Below are 20,076 nucleotides of genomic sequence, written 5' to 3'. Positions count from 1 at the left end.
CAGCCTCAGAGACTCCCACTTGCCACTCCTGCTGCCATCACATGGCAGGCACGGGCTCATTTTCCTATTGATCGTGTTTGGAGGGTGGGAGAGAAGAACAATCTGCCACATGGCAGCAGCAACAGCAGCGAGCCCAGCTCCCAGAGGCAAAACCGAAAGCAGGACAGCTCTCCTGTGCTGCCCCAAGAGCTCAGTGTTCCTAAATCACTACCTGCTGTGGTCAGACCCTGCCCTGACTGTCCAACAAGCCGTGGGTAAGGCCTAGTCCCTTCTGCACAAGCCCAGACACATTCAGGTACATGTGCACAACCCTGGGCTGCCCACGGTGCCTTCCCCAGTGCACACACTCCTTGTCTCAGGAGGCCCCACGTGAGCCAAGCACAGAAGGAGCCAAAGCAACGCCTGCTCTGAAAGGCAGCACAAGTTGTGCCCTTGTCATGTTCTGCACGGCAGTGTGAGAACTCATTGCTATTAGAGCTTTCAGCACATCCTGCAGGACACAACTCCCACCCCTCCCATCACAGGGTGTGCCCGTGTCCCACAGCAGAAGATGGAATCTGTCTAAAACACCGGTGCTGTTCAGGAAGACCATTAGAGCACATCCAACAATACAGAGCTGGACTGCACACAGCAATCTGGAACTGTGACTCAAGTCAAGTAAGAAATGTTTCCCTGCTTCCTTCCTTTTTTTTTTTTTTTGTGTGAGTTGGCATCAGAGCTCCCCTAAATAGAGCAAAAGGAGAGGAGGGGTAACGTGGGGAGCTCTGGCACACAGGCAGAAAGCATGAACAACTTGCACTGCAGACTTATGTAACTTTGCTGCTGGTGACACACCTCGCTCAAGGGTGGTTTAGGCACGATAAGGGACATCCACTGACCTGTAAATACAACTATTAAAACATGCCTTGAAATACCTCACATAAAGCAAAATTATATAATCACATTGCCTCCTGCTTTAATACTGAAACAACAAAGGCTTCATATGCAACAGAAATGAAAGCTTTCTATTAATACCTCAACTTCAGAATCAGAGAATTAGCTGAACAATTGTCCCCAGTCCCTAGGGCCAGCTTTTTTTGCTTTCTGCATAGGATCCCTTCTGGCTGACTACCCTGGAAGGTATACTGCAAAGAAGTTCCTCTGAAAGCCCCTTGAAAAATGCAGGTATTAAAAAAAAGATGAAAACGCAAGGATAAGCAAAAGTCATCCAAAATAAATACCAGCATGAAACATGCTATTGTATTAGCTACATTTAATTCAAAGAAAAAAAAAATCAAACCATGTCAATTTTCAATTATGTTGATTAGAAACAAACTGGATAATTAGTAAATAGAATAATAATATAGGAAACATGATATGTTTGAAATGAAGTGACAAAAATATTCCAGAAGAGAGAACAAGCTAATTGATAATCTTCCTCAAAAATTAATTTCTCATTCTGCTATAGCAAACACAAACACTTTTTTGCTGCACATCAAAAAACAATTAACCTATTCATCTACGGCACAGATGTTTTTCAGGAAAGGTTTTTTTGAGCAATTTTTTTTTAAATTTGGCGTTTATTTTACCTTGTGATTACTTTTTTTTAAATTATTATTTCATTACTGCTGGAGCACCCATAGGGTAAAGACCCAGGTTAAGGCAGGCCGGCACCCCCGGGCTGTTTGCAGCAGGCAGAGCCTGAGGGCAGGGCTGGGGTGTGCAGAGCAGACCCTCCCATCCTGACACACCACAGACTGCAGCTACTGGGTGGCACAAATGACAGGAGCCCAGGGACTGTCTCTGTTCCTCGAGGAACCAGAGAGTCTGGGTCATGTTCAAAAACCATCTGAAGTTTCTGCCCGCTTCAACCACCAAACCAAAGCTGAACACCAAAGGCACCAAAACCAAGTCTAATCTGGGGACTCTCAGCACCTTTTTTGTGTCATGAATGATTTGGGATTCCTACTCCATCTCCCCTGCTCACAGCACCACCACACAAGGCCACACACCAGTTTCACACAGCCAACACTCAGATGCTGCCAGATTCCCAAAACACTCCTGATCATGTTAATCATTTGGGGAGATGGGCTGAGGACTGCTGTGCACTGGGAAAGATCCTGTCCTGATCACAGCTCCTAACCTGGACTGGAACAGGATCCTGTCCCAGACACAGCTTCTAACCTGGACTGGAAAAGATCCTGTCCTGATCACAGCTCCCAACCTGGACTGGCAAAGATCCTGTCCTGATCACAGCTCCTAACCTGGACTGGCAAAGATCCTGTCCTGATCACAGCTCCTAACCTGGACTGGAAAAGATCCTGTCCTAACCACAGCTCCTAACCTGGATTGGAAAAGATCCTGTCCTGATCACAGCTCCTAACCTGGACTGGAAAAGATCCTGTCCCAGTCACAGCTCCCAACCTGGACTGGAAAAGATCCTGTCCTAACCACAGCTCCTAACCTGGATTGGAAAAGATCCTGTCCTGATCACAGCTCCCAACCTAAACTGGAAAAGATCCTGTCCTGATCACAGCTCCTAACCTGGACTGGAACAGATCCTGTCCTGATCACAGCTCCTAACCTGGGCTGGAAAAGATCCTGTCCCAGTCACAGCTCAGAGACCCTAAACCACAACTGGAAGCGCTGCTGAGTTTCTCCAGCTCTCCCACAGGAACACTGGTGAGGGAGCAAAGGGTTACATTTCAGCAGGAAATGTTAATTTTAGATTTATCTGCAACGCATGTTTTCCTCCTGATCAATTCATAGACTAAAATGAATCATCCTCTTTGCTCTTGAGGCAACAGGGGAGAAAGAGACCCAAAACTACAGCTGGGGATTTGTTTTCCTGAGCTGTAAATCCATTGCTTCTGTCTGGAGTGAGAAAGCACGTGCAGCTGAGCAACTAAGGCTAAAGGGCTCTGTACTACAGCTTTTATCCACACCTTAAATTTTAGGACATGTATTAAAAGTGTAACTTCATCCCTACTCTGACACTAAATAAATACTGATGGGGGCAGGAGGTGAGGGAGCCTCAGAGGAGGCTCTGGGATGTGAAAGCCTGACACATGCTGGGTATCACCTCATCAGTGCTCCAGCTGCCTCGGGAGGCAAAGCCCTGACTGCTGCTCTCAAAGGCAGCTCTCACACACCGGCAGCCCAGCGCTCCGCATAAGCTTCAGCAAATACAGTAATTACAAATGCACGGGACATGCGTCAAAACAAAACGGCAACAAGAACTTTTAGTCCAAAACATCAGCACCGTTTCAAATTTTAATTCTCTTATGTGAAATACCGCTGTATTTCAGATAAGAGAATTAAGGATCATGTTGCTTTTCAGCATCTTTGCTACAAACACATTAAAATCTATGCCTTTGTACACACTCACTGCTGTTCAAGCTGCTTTCTAGTAAAATAGGCTTTTTAACTTTTTTTTTTGCATATTTACAGTATCTATGCAAAATACTCTGGGAGAATGTCAGTTTTCTCCCCAACAGGGATGGCCCAGCCTAGCCAGTGATCTGCAGTAGATGTTCCTATTTAATAACGAGGGATTGACTTTATGTTTCAAAAGGCTGGCAAGTGCACTGCTGTGTGTGCACGATAGCACTCACAGTGTGCAGCCCAATCCCAATCTCTGGGATCACACTTTGGCTAAGAGCTGCAACCCACTCGGTTTGCACTGCAAATAAAACAATGGCTCTCAGAAACGGAGAGATTGATAAATTGAAGGAGCACACATTTCTCACAAAGGGCAGACACTATTTTATCTTTATGATGCAGAAGGACGAGGCAAGAGGTAACCAAGCTGACAAGCATAAGGGCACCTGGAATTTGTTTTATCATGCTACCAGAACTCCACGGGATGACAGAGTATCACAGCATGTACAATATTTACATTTCTACACGTAGTGTACTGTGTGCTCAGAGCTGCATGCTCCAGCTACTCCTTAACTACGTATGACAACACTCTAATGCAAAATTCACAAAGGTGACTGGAGGAGTTTCATTTCAGAATAGCAGCTTCATTGACTAAACTTCTCTACTGAGCACGACTACAGCATATCTCGGGATTATTACTATTTTATCTGCCAGTTCAGTAATGGAATAACACATTCCCTGATGGAGAAACACCGAATCTCTGTTATTTGGGGGGTGTTTACAGAGGGACAGAGAACACACCCCTGACTCTGCATCAATTTACCCCCTCAATGCCATCAAACAAACACAGAGAAGCTAAATTAATATCCCAAGTATTATTCTATACAAACAATGACAAAAATGAGGGAACAATTTAACTCCCCCACTTTCTCTTATCTGCTTATCAATTGCAGCCACCTCATAAACACCCAGTTCTTGTCCAGGCTGGAAAAGAGGCAGGTGGGGGGCAGAGAGAGGGCTGTTTGTTTCCTTGTGGCTTGAAATACTCCAATGAATTGCCAATGGGCAAAATATTCTGTCACTACCTCACTCTGGGGAGGGCTGACATAATAATAAACTGAAGAGGATGCTATCTGTCAAACATTAAGGAATTCCAATATTGAAATCCTGCTGCCTTTGGGGGTCAATAAAGAGCAACATTACAAAAGGCACTAAAGTTAGCAGTTTGGGCTGCTAATTTTACACGCCTGCTTCACCAACGCACAGCTAAAAATAGATAAAACAGATAAGAGCACAGAACAAAGAGATGCACTGGACAATTATCTTTCTGCTGGCAGTCTAATTTATACTCAGCTTTTTAACCCTTTTTTATTACAAAAGAAAGAGATTTTCAAAGTATTAATGCAAACTCAATATAAAATTATTAAAGAATGCCTTATTTTTCTTAATATTTTCTTGCTCCCGTCCTAGTGGGACAGAATAATGAGATTTAAAATATTTTAATAAGGGCACCAGGCTATTTGCCAAGGGGCTCGAATACTAAGTAAGAATATTTACATGTTTTAAGACCCTGGAGGAGGAATCAGTGCAATGCTCTTGAAACACGTACACACATCACAAATATGACAGTTAATTTTAATTTACTGGAAAAGAAAGTACACACTCACTTCAGTTTATTAGGCCTCATTATTCTCAATGAGGCTAAAGGGATGATTATCTTTAGTTGCTCTAATGTGGCCTAAAAGCAAACAGTCCTCCTCATAAGGACAACACTTACTGAAATATGTGAATTTGTACTAAAACACTGTGAAATTGATCAATTTAACTTACAACAGGGGAAATTTAAAAAAAAAAAAAACAGCACTGCTAACAACATTTTCTACCATTATTCTGTCCAGCTCGGTTCTATGACTTAAATCCTGACTTTTGAATTTAATTTTTAGAGGAAAACAAAGCAGCATAGCAGTCTGACTCATATCTACACTGTAAACAGGCTGATTCTGTGCTTTGTAGCCTTCTTTTGGTAACATTTGCTTACAAAATGATAATGTTTATAAACAGAATCGACATTCTGTCTCCTTATGTCTGGGGGCAAGAAAAAAAAAATCACCTCCAGATTAACATGACAATTTATGCCCGGCAATTCTGGAGGCATCACCCTGCGCACATTATTCATGTTACCTTAAAAACAACACCATAAACACATGCTTTAAAAAAAAAATAAAAGTAAGGGAAAGGAAGAAACAGAGAAATTGAGATTTAGGGTGAAGAGCCTTACCTCTGCCACACAACCCGTCCGCAGCTCTGCCAAAACCATCCCACCAGGCAGGCCTCAAGCACTTTTTTACAGCAATAAAACGCCGCTTTTAAACTTCCTGTTTATCCAAACACCGGCCCAGCTTTCCCGCAGCTCGGAGCCGGCACCGCTCACCCCACGAGCGACAGACGGGGGAACCCAACACCCCAAAGCTCCGCTGGCAGCCCCAGCACCCCAAAGCTGCCCTGGGGAACTGAATACCCCCAGGCTCCCGTGGGGAACCCAACACCCCAAAGCTGCCCGGCAGACCCAGCACCCCAGAGCCCTCCGGGGCGCCGCTTCAGCGCCCTTTCAGTTCGGTACTTCGGGACGACTCGCACCCCCGCCCCTCCGCCTCTGGTTTTTATTTCCCTTTATGTTTTCACCCAACCTCAAAAAGCAGCCACCGGGCAAAGTTGCGCCGGCGCTGCGGCCGCCCAGCAGCCCGCGGCGGGGCCCGGAGCGGCGGTGACGGGCACACAAAGCGCGGCGGTGGCGGCGGCGGCCGCTCGTGTGTGTCCCCCCCTCCGCCCCGCTCCCCGCCCGCCCCGCACCGCGGCGAGCAGGCCGGATGGTTACCTAGAGGCAAGCCCTTGTTCAGGAGGTGCGAACTTCCCATGGAGGCGCCGCGCTCCGTCCGCGCCCGCCGCGGGGAGGAGGAGGACGGTGAGGACGAGGAGGATGCCGGGGGGCAGCGCCGCTCGGAGCCGCCGCGGCAGCCGCGGCATATGGCGGCCGCTCCGTGGGCGCCCCCGAACTGAGCGGCGCCTCGGTGCGCGCCCCCGCCGCCGGGCGCGTCCCCGCCGCCGCCGCGCGCACGCGCGCCCGCCCGCCCCCGCGGGAGGGAGGGAGGGGCGGGGTGGGGCGGAGGGGGGGCGTGGGGGGGAGCGGCCGCTGCCGCCGCCGCCGCCGCCGCGCCCCCCAGGCTCGATCTCCTGGTTCTAGGCGGGCGCCGAGACGAACGAGACAGCGGGGCGGGCGAGCCTGGCTCGGCCGCGCGCAGCGAAACCGGGACCTGCCCTGGGACGCGATGTCGCCACTGCTTTGTTTTGTTTTGTTCTGTTCAAACTTCGGCAAAGTTAACGCCGGCTGCGTTCACACAGTCACGGAATGGGTCATTTTGTAAGAGACCACAGCGGGTCACGGGATCCTACCTCCCCGCTCAAACAAGGTTTTCCCCGAGCGCACGACTCAGGATTGAGTCCAGACGGGTCTGGAAGATCTCCGGGGAAGGAGACTCCACACCCTCTCCGGACAATGTATTCCGTGTGCAATCACTGAAAGCAAAGAAGTTCCCCGCACGTTCAGGTGGAACTTCTGCCCATCACTTTCTGCCCGCTCTTGCCATCACAAACATCAGCACTTCTGGTGTTTCGCTGTATTTGTGATCTGGCTAAGGCTCTTCCCTCACGAACTAACAGGAATGAAAACAAATCAAGCCATAGCGCTGTATTTTTGCTCTCAGTGACGGTCAGTGCCTCCTGCAGCACCCACGATCCGCCCTGAAGTGCCCCAGAACGAACCCCGCGGTCTCCGCAGGGTCGGCACGGCCGCGAGCGGTGAAAATTCTAAGAGAAAGATATTCTAAGAAATTCTAAGAGCAGCGAATTGCCCAAAGCCAAAGAATGCAAGGCCGATTTCTTCCCCACGGGAACGCTCCCATCGCGCCCACGTGGCCGCGGTCCCTCGGGGTCACCCCGCGCCTGCCAGGCCCTCCCCGCCCCAACAGCGGCGGCGGCGGCCGACGCGAACCAAAGCGGTGGCGGCGCCCCCGCGGCCGCTGGGTCGGCTGACGGCGGCCCCGCCCGGGCGCGGTGAGGGAGCGGCGGCCGCCATGGCCCCGCCGCCTCCTGCCCCGCGGCTTTTTTTCTCCAGAGCGCCCGGAGCTCCGCTCCAGCCCTCCCAGAAACTTTCGCTCTACTGGCACAGCTGCCCCTTCTTCCTTGCCAGCCGCGGGCGGGAAGCGGGGCCGCGGCCGTTCGCTCGTCCGTCCCCACCCACAGCCCAGCCCAGCCCAGCCCGGCAGCGAACATCCCTTCTCTGGGTTTTTCCAGAAATAAAACGATCGTTTCCTGTCAGCAACCGGCCCCGGCATCCCTCAGGGACCCGGACCCGCTCGGATAAAGACAGACACTCCTGGGCAGCAAACAAGAGCAGTTCACTGGGAGAACGGACAGGGCTGTAGATTTTTCCCCGGAGTTTTTTGGGATTGGTTTGCCTATGAGGGGAATATTTGAACCCAGAGGTTATGAAGGGTGGTTTCAGCCTCTGAGTTGTGTGGATTTCAGGAATCCGCTCAGGGCACAACTCAGGGATTTAGCATAACCAGGCAGCCTTCAGCAGCTTGGCTCCAGCTCCCTAAAAACCTGTTTTCCCCCATCATTTCCCAGGTAGTGTGTCCCTTTCATGGGATTATCCACCGGGATTGGGAGGTAGCTCCCAGGACAAGTTTATGCAGCCTCTGATTTATCTTCATTTTCCTCCTGTATTCCTGGGAAAGCCTTTTGTGGCTCAGCACAGACGTCTCAGCCATCCCTCAAAGAACAGCTTCCCTAAATTCTCACTGTGCATCACTAGGGCAGCATCTAGCCAAGCGCCTCATGTGGGGTTTGTATAAATAAATTTGGGTTTAATCACTTTAAAGTGGCTAACCACTTTATTGCCATTTATAGATGTTAGCAAAATATAAAAACACATACATATCAAAGCTCTAAGGAGAAAATAATTATTTTTTTTCTCCCTCACTGCTTCAGTTGCCATGTGGCAAAGTATCAGGAATGAACATTAGTGGGTCAAACACGCTTAAACCACAAGAGAAATATCTGTGAATACCAATATGGATATGAAAATCTCCAGAAAAAAGAAATTACTAGAGGAAAAGGAAAAAATCAAAAATGAAATTAAGAATTCAGTTGCATTTTTTAACAGAGAGACATAAGCAGATCCAGGCACTGGGACCATGTCCTCGGTGGGGTTACATGACTGGGCAAATGTTTAGATCTAAACTGGAACTGCTGCTTCGGGGAGGGAGGGGAGTGTGGCGCAAAATATTATGACAAGGGGAGTGCTCTAAGTGAGGATAAGTTGGCATGATGAACAGATGGAGGATTCAATAACAGGAGGTTATTAATACTGCAGTTTGGTATTCTCTACGCTACTTCGTGAAGGGATTCATATGCTTGCTCTTTTTCCTCTTCTGATTGTACACAGACCTAACAAATACACACACTGTAGGTACCAGGGGACTCGGGTTCCTCCTGGCACACCCATCCCTAGTTCATGCTTCCTGGGAGAACATCCCGGGCTGCATCCTCAGCCTATGCTGACTGGACCAGCAGCAGCCAGCCCAGCTGAAGGGCAGAGCTTGTCTGACCCCATGTCCCCAGCCACAAGGTGCCTGCACCCTGCTCCACAAGGCACCTGCTCCACAGAATGAGCTATGCACACTCCCAGGACGGAAAAGAACATGAAATAACTCAAGCAAAATTGAAGTTTCCCTTCAGAACACAATGCATTGCTCTTTCTGCTTCAGAAAATGCAGCTCATTTTTTCCCAAATTCAGCCCCCCTCCCTTGCATGGCTGTCAGTGGCCTAGTTCTGGACTGGACATGGGGAAATGCAGGAGCACAAGAGCTGATTCCAGCCAAGCCTCTGGCTGTCCCCACACATTCTGCTTCCTGCTTTCTCCAGCAGCTCGCCTCTGGGTCACCTCACACTCAGTCATCTTCACAACTTTTACACCCTGGCTCACAGGGCTACAATGCATCTTTCACAAAGCCCAACAATCCCCATCCTCTTCCTGCACTCTCTTCTTTCACCAGCAGTGGAACACAGCTGAGTGTCCTCTGTGCCCTGCACTAAGAATTATGGCATTTTTCAAACTGTTCCTTGGCTTCTCATGAGTCAGCTGGAGGAGCACATGTGCTGCCCAGCAAAGACATTGTTTTAAGTGTATCTGTTAACAGCCACATGTATAATTTAAGTACGAGTTTTATTCCCCTCAGAGTGGGCAGCCATAAGGGCATGACCCTGGGCTGTCACAAATTCAGTGCATTAGGGCTCACTATCTTTAGCAGATGGGACTTTGAAGATAGCGAAAGAGGAAGTTTTGCTGTTTTACCCTCTAAGATATGTGTTGAATGTTTTCTGAAGTGTAGAGTGAGCTTTGACAATTTTATTACACAAAGATACTGCTATTGTGTGCTTACAGATTTTCTTTGGTTTGTCACAGCCATGCGTGCTGGTTCTTTCATGCATGATTTTGCTTTGTTATCAAACAGACGTCATTCATTGTAACAGTTTTTAAAGCCATAAATTTAAAACCTTTATGCATTTTTAATCAAAATGCAAGATTATGTTTCAATGGAATATCTTAACTTTTGTCAACAGTAAATCTTGCAGATGCTATTATGAGATCCTAGGAGAGATTTATGTCAGAAGAAAAGAATGGTTGGATAAAGAGGGCCCAACACTTAACCTTTATCCTAAAATAGATTGTTTAAATGTATAATCAAACTAAGTCAATTCAATTTATTTAAAACCTGGAAAGAAAACTTTGTTTGGATTTAAATATTTCCTTAATTCTTTCACTTAGATCCTGAGGAGCATTTGTTTATATAACACACAGAGAGATCAGCCTCCTTTGATTTTGCAATTGCGTATTTCAATTACAGCTTCTTATTTTTTTTAGTTATAACTTCCCCTGTGTGCAACTTCCCACTGCAAGAAGTTAATGCTTTCTGGTTCATGTGAAAAGTCATTTTGGAGAAAAAGCTACAGGTTTTGAGGGGAAAATGGGAAAAAAAGAATAATTGACTAAAGAGAACCACCTCATCTTTAAGAAATTGCAGTCATTGCAAGCATGAAATAAAATAGAGGACCTTCATCTACTGTTAGAAAGAAGGTGAAGGATGAAAGTAGTAGATTAAAGTTCCACTTAATGAACAAGAAGTTCAGCTGTGTCAAACACTCAAAGTCATTTTTGAAATGCCAAATGTGCATTGCTCCTTTCTCAGACTGGAACAGCTCTACTAGGTCTATGCTGGAAATACAAAGTGAAGAAGCTTATAGTGAGCTGAATGGATGGAAGAATAAATTCTCTTCAAGCCACTGAACACAAAAAAACCCTCTCTCTTCTGATGTTATCTGTATTAAGTGACTAAGGGATATTCTTCTTGTTCTCACCCTCTTCATACAAGTGCTAAAAACATAAGAACCCAGGGTCAAATTAAATCCTCTGCATTTTCTTGTTGTCGTGAAACAAGACATATTATTTTCCATCTAGTCAGGGGGAGTTACCAGACCATCTCCAGGATGGTCTGTGTTGTGGCCGAAGAGAAAAAGAAGCCAGAGATGAACAGCAGAAGAAACCTATCAAGAACCATGAGTGGATGTCAGCCATTGTCCATCTGTTCACAGTGGAATAAATCCAGACCTGAAGGAACAATTGCAACCTGCCCCATATGGCTCCCTCCCTTCTGCGCCGGCAGGGCTGCTTTGGGGATTTGACATTGGATGAGGTAAAGGAGAAGCAGCACAATCTGTGTTCCCAGAAATGAGCAGCCAATTAACATGAAAGGACAAAAAATGGGTTAGTGACTCCTCCTCACCTGAAATCTTGCTCATTCCAACTGTGTAACTGGCATAGACGAGGGTCCTGCTATTAATGAAATCTTAACATTTTACATTTAGCTACTAACAAAATTCTGTGGACAGTGGGAATCCCTCAGTTGGTGAGACCACAGATGCAGCTGTCTCCCAAAGTGTTAAAGAAGGCATTTAGAATATATTACACTCACATTCCATTAAAAATTATAATGCACTATGCTTTCAACATAATGAACCAGTGTAACAACATTCTGCATTTACTTTTATACAACTGGATTATTGAGTAGTAATTTACTTCTCAAGTTTTAAATCAGTCTGGGCCTGGCCATGAAGCAAAGTGCTATTTTTTAGATGATTAAGGGAAGTAGGCTCTGGCCTATGCAGAATAGTTATGAAATCTGACTGTCTCTTTAGAATTATAATGAGAACCAGATACTCTTTATGATGCTTCATTCTGCATGCAAAAAAAATGAGATCTACATATTAAGGCCAACTGAAGGGATCAAAACCCACAAGTCTGTAGTAGATTCAATAACCTGCTTGGTGGTGGCAATTTCACAGGCAATATGGAGAATAATGAACCATCCCATGGCCTAAGCAGAATCAGTGGATGTCCTGAGGGAACTTGCTGGGAGTGTGTTAGTGAGCTGCAGTGTCATTTGCACTGTAGTATCCTCCACCTCCTCTTGAGTTCTAACACACTTGGCATCTTATTTCATCAAAGTTGTACAACAAGGAGCCAGGGAAAACAGCAAAAGTTGTATCAGAGATAGTTCTCAAGTTCCCAAACAATTCTATTTGCATTTGTGACTGTCATTCATTCACTAGGTGGCACAGAAAGCATCATACTTCCTTGTTTCAAACACACTCCACAAGACTGAGGATGCCCTCAAGAAAAACTGAACACATATGAAATCAAAGCCACATCTCACTAAGAATTTAGGTAAAGACTTTGCTCTGAAACTTAGCACAAGTCTTACCCATCTGAAAAACCAGCCAGGATACTAAAGGATGAAACAAGCAGAACAGTGAAACTGTGTATTTGCTGCAAAGGACCTTAGGCACAAGCACACACTGGGATTATGGACATTCATGACATTGAAATGAACTCTCCTGCTTTGTCAGATTTTCTCAGGATGATGACAAGTTACCAGGCTTGAATTTCATCCTCTTCCAAAGTGAGCCCTGCTTTGTATCACCATGAAATACTGCAGCACCAGCATTCCACTATCACCTGCTGCTCAGATAAGAGAGTGGTTCATCAGTGAGCCAGAAGTGAGCTCTGGTGAATCCCCACAGCAGCTCCTGAGACACCCAGCACCTCCCTGGCTGTCCCTGACTGACCACACCCTGCAATTCAAACCCGGCCCTGCTGCGCCCCAACACCAGTCAGCAGCTGCACCCCATCAGTGGAGCACTGCAGGCACCCCCAGTGGCACAGCAGCTGTAACAAGCAACAGAAAACATTGCCTGGTACACTGAAAAAGCCTGAACACATTTGCCTCAACACAGTAAAACCTGCCCACTGATAACTGCTAGATCATTTAATGGACAACAATAAAACATGCAAGCTCTACCTGGAGATTAAAATTACTTAATTTAAATTAAAAAGTAGTATATCCAGAAATTTGTAAACAAAATGAGAAAAACACCCTATTAAATATGCAAGAAAAACCCAATATTATTTTCAGTCAGTGATCTTTGAACTCTAAGAAGACAGGAAAACTAGAGCAGAGAATCACAATAAGCAAAGAGCTGGGCAGTGAAAATCAATTCCATATTTACAACATACAGAACAATATACAGGCCAGGCAATCCATTACAGCGAATGGTTGATGGTTTCAGACCAGTAAAAGAAACTAGCAAGGTTTCATGTGTAAAGCACATACCCCATCAGCCAAGGAAACATACTCCATGTTCTCTGCCTCCATATACCTGGCTACACAATAATATTTTAACCTTCTCCTAATACATTTATCTTTTCCTAACAAACATCTGTAGGAGGTTATTGAGAAGGCCACCTTTTTGCTTTTATTAAACCAAAATACTCTTGTACAGCTCTTTTACTTCCTATTCTCAAGACTTAAAACTGAATAGCTGAAAAGTAAACTGCAACTTACCCCTGTGCAAGACTCCCCAAGATATAATTCCCATCCATAAGGGACATCAATTTATGTGATTTACAGAGTGATGTGAAAAAAAAGTTAAAGATATTGAAAACACTCCCTTTGTATAGCTGAATAATGAGAGAGCAGCGTGTTCTCCTGGCAGAAAGATCACACTGCTTATACTCATGTAACACAGAATTTCAGTACAGCAGCAAAGGCGATTCAGAGAGGTGATAATCAGTATCAACAGATTTACTGCTCTTTGAGCTGATCTGTGCTGCCAAATACCCTGACTTACAGACTAAGGCAGCACTGAGCATTATGATAGGATGGCATTATTTAAAGATTAATGGATAAACTTTCCAAAGGCCTTATCATATTACATGAAGAAGATACTGCAGAGAGAACACATCTCATGGAAATGTTTACTAAATCATTGTCTTTTTAACGGTTCAATTCCTCTACACAGGAAAACACCATCTGACAGGGATGTTTTGTTGAATTTGTATCACAGCACAGCACAGCTCTGGTCCTACAAGTGTCTTCTGGGAACTGCATCATCTCACAACAACCCCTGCTCTGACACAGCAGGATCACCGGTGCAATTTCACACACAGCTCCTCTTGTGCCAGGCAGGCATTGCCAGGGTGGCTGGGCTGACACATCTGCAGCATTTGTGACGCACTGTGGAAGGCCCACAAAGATCTCACCCTGAGCTGTAAACAGAACTGTTTGAGATCACTGAGTGCAGCCATTAAGCAGCACTGCCGAGGCCACCATTGCTCCATGTCCCCAAGTGCCACCTCTGCATGTCTGTTAAATACCTCCAAGGACAGTGACTCAACACAGCTTGGGCACCCGTTCCATGAAGAAATGGTTCCAAATATCCAATGTAAGCCTGCCTGGCACACCCTGAGGCCCCTTCCCTTGCCCTGTCCCTGAGGGGGTGGCGCTGTCCCAGGAGGGGATGGGCTTGGTGCAGCAGGAGCTGCCTCACAGAGCCCACACCCACGGGCCGCAGCTCCCAGCTCTCCTGCAGGCCCTGCTGCTGCACGGGTGCTGTGGCTGCTGCGTGGGTGCTGTGGCTGCAAACTTCCAGTCCCAGGCACCTCCCCAGAGAGCCACGGCTGCTGGGAAATGATACCGAGGGGCTCGCAGAGCAAAACTAACGGCATTTAGATAAATTCTGTGACAGTTCTGAAAGGTACATTTCCTGGAACTGACTATTGAATGGAAGAGGACTCGGAACATTATGTTCCTTTTGAAAGCACTTTCAATTAATGCAGACCATGTTGAATATCTTGCTGTCTTTTTTTTTTTTCTCATTTATTTCATCAAGACAATTACTTGGTTTCCTAACATATGCTGTCTTTTTCATGGAGCAGGGTATCTTATACTGCTTTTATGTAACAAACTATTATTTTTCACTACACTGATGTGCCATCTGAATTACAAGATGACAAGTAACACAATAAACATTAAAAATCTGCAATCGACAATTTTTAAATTTTCATTTTTATCCCATAATCCCAAGGAAGATCTTAAGGTATATAAAGCCTATTTTTCCTTCAAATTCTTATGGTTTCTTTGGTCCTGAATAATTCCATGAACAGCTGAAGAGTCACTGATATCAGAATACTCTCTTATTATTTTGTATTATTTTATGTATCTGGAAGAATGATCACAGTACAGGCTTGTACATCACCACAGGAAGAAGAAAGTTCAGCAGACATAGACAAAAAGGGAAATACTTCCATGCAAACAGATTGGGTTCTTAATTAAAATGATTTGATACGCCTTATGAACAGTGCAAGTTATATCACAGATGATGAAGTTACCTTAGGAAAAATGTACTTTAAATTAACTACTGGAAGCTAAAGACAACTGAGCTGTAATAATAAGTAAATGTACATAGATAAGGTATAAATAATTAATTCTCCTTTCCTGACAGACCTGGAAAGCAATGGGAGCAGGCTGTGTATGGCCGTGTGTGCCGATCTCTCACTGACGTGGTTCCAGCCCCGTGACCCAGAAAGGTTAAAGTTTGTGTCTTTCCCAGAGGCTGCACCTCTATGATTAACATCACACAGAGGCCACTTCAGAAAGAGCTATCACAACAGAGGAATGAACAATAATTTATGCAGATAATAAATAGTCTAAGGAGAAAAAGAAAAACAACCCTACTTTGGTTCAATGAGTATTTTGGAAGTTTTTCCTTTTATGCATCATAACTGTAACTTTTACTCAATACCAAGCACTGAAGGAGATGATTTATTTGTTTTTTGAGGTTTTTACAATCACAAGAAGAATTAAGCGTTCCCACTCTATTCCTGAATCTTTCCTGACAAGAGATTTCCAACTCCACTAAAATCTATGGATGTTTTCAGATGTGGACAGATGTCTGGGAGGCCACAGGCCGAGGTCATCAAACTCATCTCATTTGTGACCTAAGCTCAGTCCCTTGGCTCTCTTAAACAAAAAAAAAAAAAGAAAAAAAAATAAGGGGAAGGGAAATGACACCAAAGAAATTGTTTGCCAATTTATCTAGGAATTTTTTCTGGTTAACTTTTAATCTAATAGCACACACAGAGTTTGATAATATAAAGCCAAGATGATGCACATTGAAAAGATATATAATATATACTTGGTCATCTATCACACACTGCTCCTCACAGCCTAATTATTGTTTATGGCATTATTAGCAGTCAACTGTCTGTTATCTTCTGCACATCTAACCAACCAGATTTTCAAGAACTCACATTTAAATCTCATTTCAAAGGCCATTTTACTGCACTGAGTTAAACTGCTTAAATTTATATGTATTTTATATAAACCTTCATTTATCAACAAACAGCTCAATTTCTTGGTTCTTGAAACACTCAAAGAAAAAAAAGTACCATGCTGATGCTGACATCATTTTGGCTGCTTAAGGGAAGATAAAATTGGGTCTCTCAAAGCTGCAGGCAAAATACTACAATGGATAACAAATATTCCTTGTGTATACATGATTGGAACGGCTGTCTCCATTGGGCACTGACTGTACATTGTGGAGCACAGAATGGATTCAGAGAATATTTTATTGTTACAGTCAGTTCATGTGGACATGCACTATTCAAACAGTTTATTTTACAATTGCTGCTACCTGCTCCCTGACCCCAGAGATGCCTTCTTGCTTAAAACAACCATCAAACCTCCAAAACACTGCAGAAATCCACCATGGAAATAAATAAATATATATACTCATGGAACAGGGGTCTATTTAGGAAAAAAGCAAAGATTCACTGATGGCAAATTTTCTGAATCTTTTTCCCTCTGATGGCCGCAGGGTAGTCTAAATTTTTACATATAATCCACTGTTAGGATCAACACTGTTTCTGTTCTGCTCTTAAAAAAAAAAAAAAAAAAGAGGAAAGGAGAAAAGAGGTTTTGCACAGGAGCATTAATAGTTCCACTTGCCCTGTGGCAAATGGGGAAAATATGTCAATGTGAATTACTGTACTGTCTCCATGGATCAAGATTTCTCTTAGTGCTTTCAAAATTCCACTAACAGAAACAATTGCTAAGAGCATTTGCTACTTAGCCTGCTATGCTGGAATCAAATAAGACCCTAGGATCAACTAATGCTAAAATATTATCTTCTATATTGATTTTCTCTCCCTACATTAACTGAGGAAAGAAACAGCTAAATAATTTCAGCTGGAAAGAACAGTCTATTGCTCTCACAAGGACATCCAAAGAACTTAAATAATCAAGATAATTGCAAAACAGACTTTTGAGCAGCTTACACTACCAGAAATGTAAGAATATCACAGTATACTACTTCTTTCTGACCCAAACAAGTTGTACTATATATATATATATATATATATATATATGACTCACTACATGGTTAAATGCAACATCTCTCTCTCCAGAAACCAAGCTCACCCACATAGATGCATTAGAAAAAATAATTCTAATTGTGAGCAGTTGTGCATGCACATTCAGATTCAAAGGAGTCAGCCAAATACTAATAAATACATTGCAAGTCCATTTTCTATACTGGAAGGCTACTTTATGGGGTTTTTACTAAATTATTTTTTAATATCCTTTTCCTAATACTAGATTATGGTCTCAATTAATTAATAAACATTATAAACATTAAATTTCAACAATTGTTGAAATTCTTGGGCCATTGGGCACGTCTGGTATGAAAATTTATTTCTAAACTCGATCTGGCCAACAAGAATGAACAACTAATGAAATACAGACATTGTGTACTTACACACTGTTGATTATTTCTACTAAATAGCAAATTATTTTCATTAGAAATTAATAATCTTAATTCTTATACTACATTCATCACCAGGATTCATAAATATTGAAGAAATTCATTTAAGGCAACCATGAAGGTGCAACAAATGAGAGCTTTGCAGGATGTCCCAGTTAGCACACTACTGACATTCTGGTTTAAGAAGTCAGTGCTCTACAAGGCTGATAAAAACAAACACATATTTAAAGGATTATGATCAATTATCTTAGCACACATTTGTCAATGAAAAACTCTCTCAGTACGGATATTTCTAATGGGTATTTGTCATCATCTTCACCAACAATGTGGACATAAATAGAAAATCTTTGCAAAAATTACTAGGAACATCTTAATAATAACTGACTAAAAAATAATAGCAAAAGCGCAGTCATGCAGTCATTCTGGATCCCAGATAAATAAAGAAACAAAGCATGCTTTAATAAACCCAAGATGGAAAGCTTTGCCATTAGAGAAGGCTACTGCCATGCTGACAGGGTAGGGAATGAGAGCCTGGAAAGGGAGGTGCAGCTCCCAGAACCACACCTTGGCAGGAGGAAGTCATGTTGCCTGGAGAAAATCCTTACATTCAATTATGGGGGAAATTTTTGATGTTGTGGACAGGATTACCAACATTATAAACAGTGAACTGCTGCTGCCAGCTCTGGCATCCATATTCTGTATGGGTGAAAGTTTGCAAAAAGAAAAACTCGGTGCTGGAGAAAAAATGCCTGAAGAACACAATGTACTCAGGTTGCCAAAAAATCCCTGACAGAGATAACATGATTACACTTTGCAGGGGGAAATACCAGACACTAAAAGCCTGCCTGATCTTAAAGGAAGACATCATAACACTGAGCAGCTTAGAAGCTCATTCAAAGTCTGTATTTTCTAGCTTATTTTGTTGTTGTTGTTCAAGTGGATGTTATTGACTATACTGCAAAGGTTATGGTCATGTCTTTATCTCCTGAATACTTCAAATGCCCTTCTGAAAGATCAGTCTAATAAAACATCTGGGGCTGAACTGCATCAGAGATGCACATGACACAAAGAGCGTTTGAGGCAACCTGGTAATTCCTTCCTGATCGTGCCCTTTGGGGAGTTACAGCTCAAAACCTGGAGGCTGACTCACGGTTGGTCACTGCCTCACTCCCTCCAGCATGGAGAGAACGGATGAGCTGTCTCACACAGCATCATCTCCTGGTATCAGTCTCGCCCTGCTCCTGACATCCATTAACAAACAGCAATTACTGCTGAGAAGCTGAGATGGAGAGAGATGTGTTACCACAAACCAGCTGATTTCCAGCAGAGAGCCCATGGTGATCCCACTGAGAGCACCTCAGACAAGGGGAGAGACCTTTCGACAGGGCTCCAGGGGGAAGCCCCACACAGCATGGGAAACACTGACCTTGGGGACTTTGGTTGTAAATTAATAAAAAGTTCTTTTTACTGCCATGCAGTGACTGACACAGTCTGGGGCTCGTGCACTTGTGCATCCAAGTGCACCAAAACGGGGTGTCTGGAAAGCAGGGACGAATGAACAATCACAGTGCTGGGTGCTCCAAGAGCAGTCTGGAATGAGATGGAGTTTGTGGCACCTTCATCACCTCTCACAGGGATGCTGCGGGCAGAAATGTCCCCCAGCAATAATGGCAATGAGTCCTGAGGGACCAGCACTGCTGCCTTGCTCAGATTTAGCTCAGTCAGTGCTTTCCTAAACACGTTGTCTCTCAGCACTGTAAGGCTATTCTTGTATTCTGTCAAGCAGAACTGTTTGCTGCCCATCAATTTTTGGTATTTAACTTGCTGACATCCTAACTGATGACACAGCTCAGACTTTTCCACTCAAGTCTGCAAAAAGTTGCACAAGACAGAGCCTGGAGAAATTCTGCTGGCAGTCGCTTTTGTAAGGGAACAGGGGCACCTCAGAACTGGGAGAAATTAGAAGGATTAGTGCACCAACCAACATTTGGGAAACGTACAATCAGTTAGTTCCTGATTCTGTCACCAGTCTCCTACCAGCCTTGTGATGCTAAACCACTTCCCTTCTGTGTATCCAGGTTCCTCATCTTTAAAGTATGTACAATATTTGCCTATTGAACACTCCTGCTTGCTGTCAGAGCAAATCCATAAAATATTTCGATATCCCACCACACAGCTGAGGAGTCATGCTCCATGTGACTGGGAAGACCAAGGCAGGCACACGTTCATGCACGGTGCTGATCTCAGCTGTGTCAGCAGTGGGGCATCATTTTATTATGAAATGATCATTTATCATTTGGGTTCACAGTGGATATGCCAAAGATCAGGCAGAGCTTCCCTGTACAGGAAGAGCCTGCAGCATCTGCAGGAGGCTGTTGGCCTGACCTGCAGTCTGCACTCCCCTGATCTGTCTCATGTCCATGCACACAGGTCCC

General features: G+C 44.4%; 1 protein-coding gene across 8 annotated transcripts in view; it reads right to left on the bottom strand.

Moving 5' to 3' along the window:
- The window catches only part of CTBP1 (C-terminal binding protein 1), a 233,459-nt gene that overhangs the window by 59,632 nt on the left and 153,751 nt on the right, over positions 1-20,076 (bottom strand). For 2 of the 8 annotated variants that reach the window (XM_074540491.1, XM_074540489.1), the window contains exon 1: positions 6,236-6,484. The exons of the other annotated variants lie outside the window; for them this stretch is intronic. Coding sequence is in view for 1 of the 2 variants with exons in the window: in XM_074540489.1 (XP_074396590.1) it covers positions 6,236-6,275 (40 nt within the window). In the remaining variant the exon portion in view is untranslated. Of the gene's footprint in view, positions 1-6,235; positions 6,485-20,076 lie in introns of those variants that run through there. 8 annotated transcript variants of the gene reach the window in all.

Source organism: Zonotrichia albicollis, chromosome 5, assembly GCF_047830755.1.
Source record: "Zonotrichia albicollis isolate bZonAlb1 chromosome 5, bZonAlb1.hap1, whole genome shotgun sequence".
Taxonomy (NCBI): domain Eukaryota; kingdom Metazoa; phylum Chordata; class Aves; order Passeriformes; family Passerellidae; genus Zonotrichia; species Zonotrichia albicollis.
The sequence above is the reverse complement of the archived record's forward strand: the minus strand, read 5'-3'. Positions and strand labels throughout refer to the sequence as shown.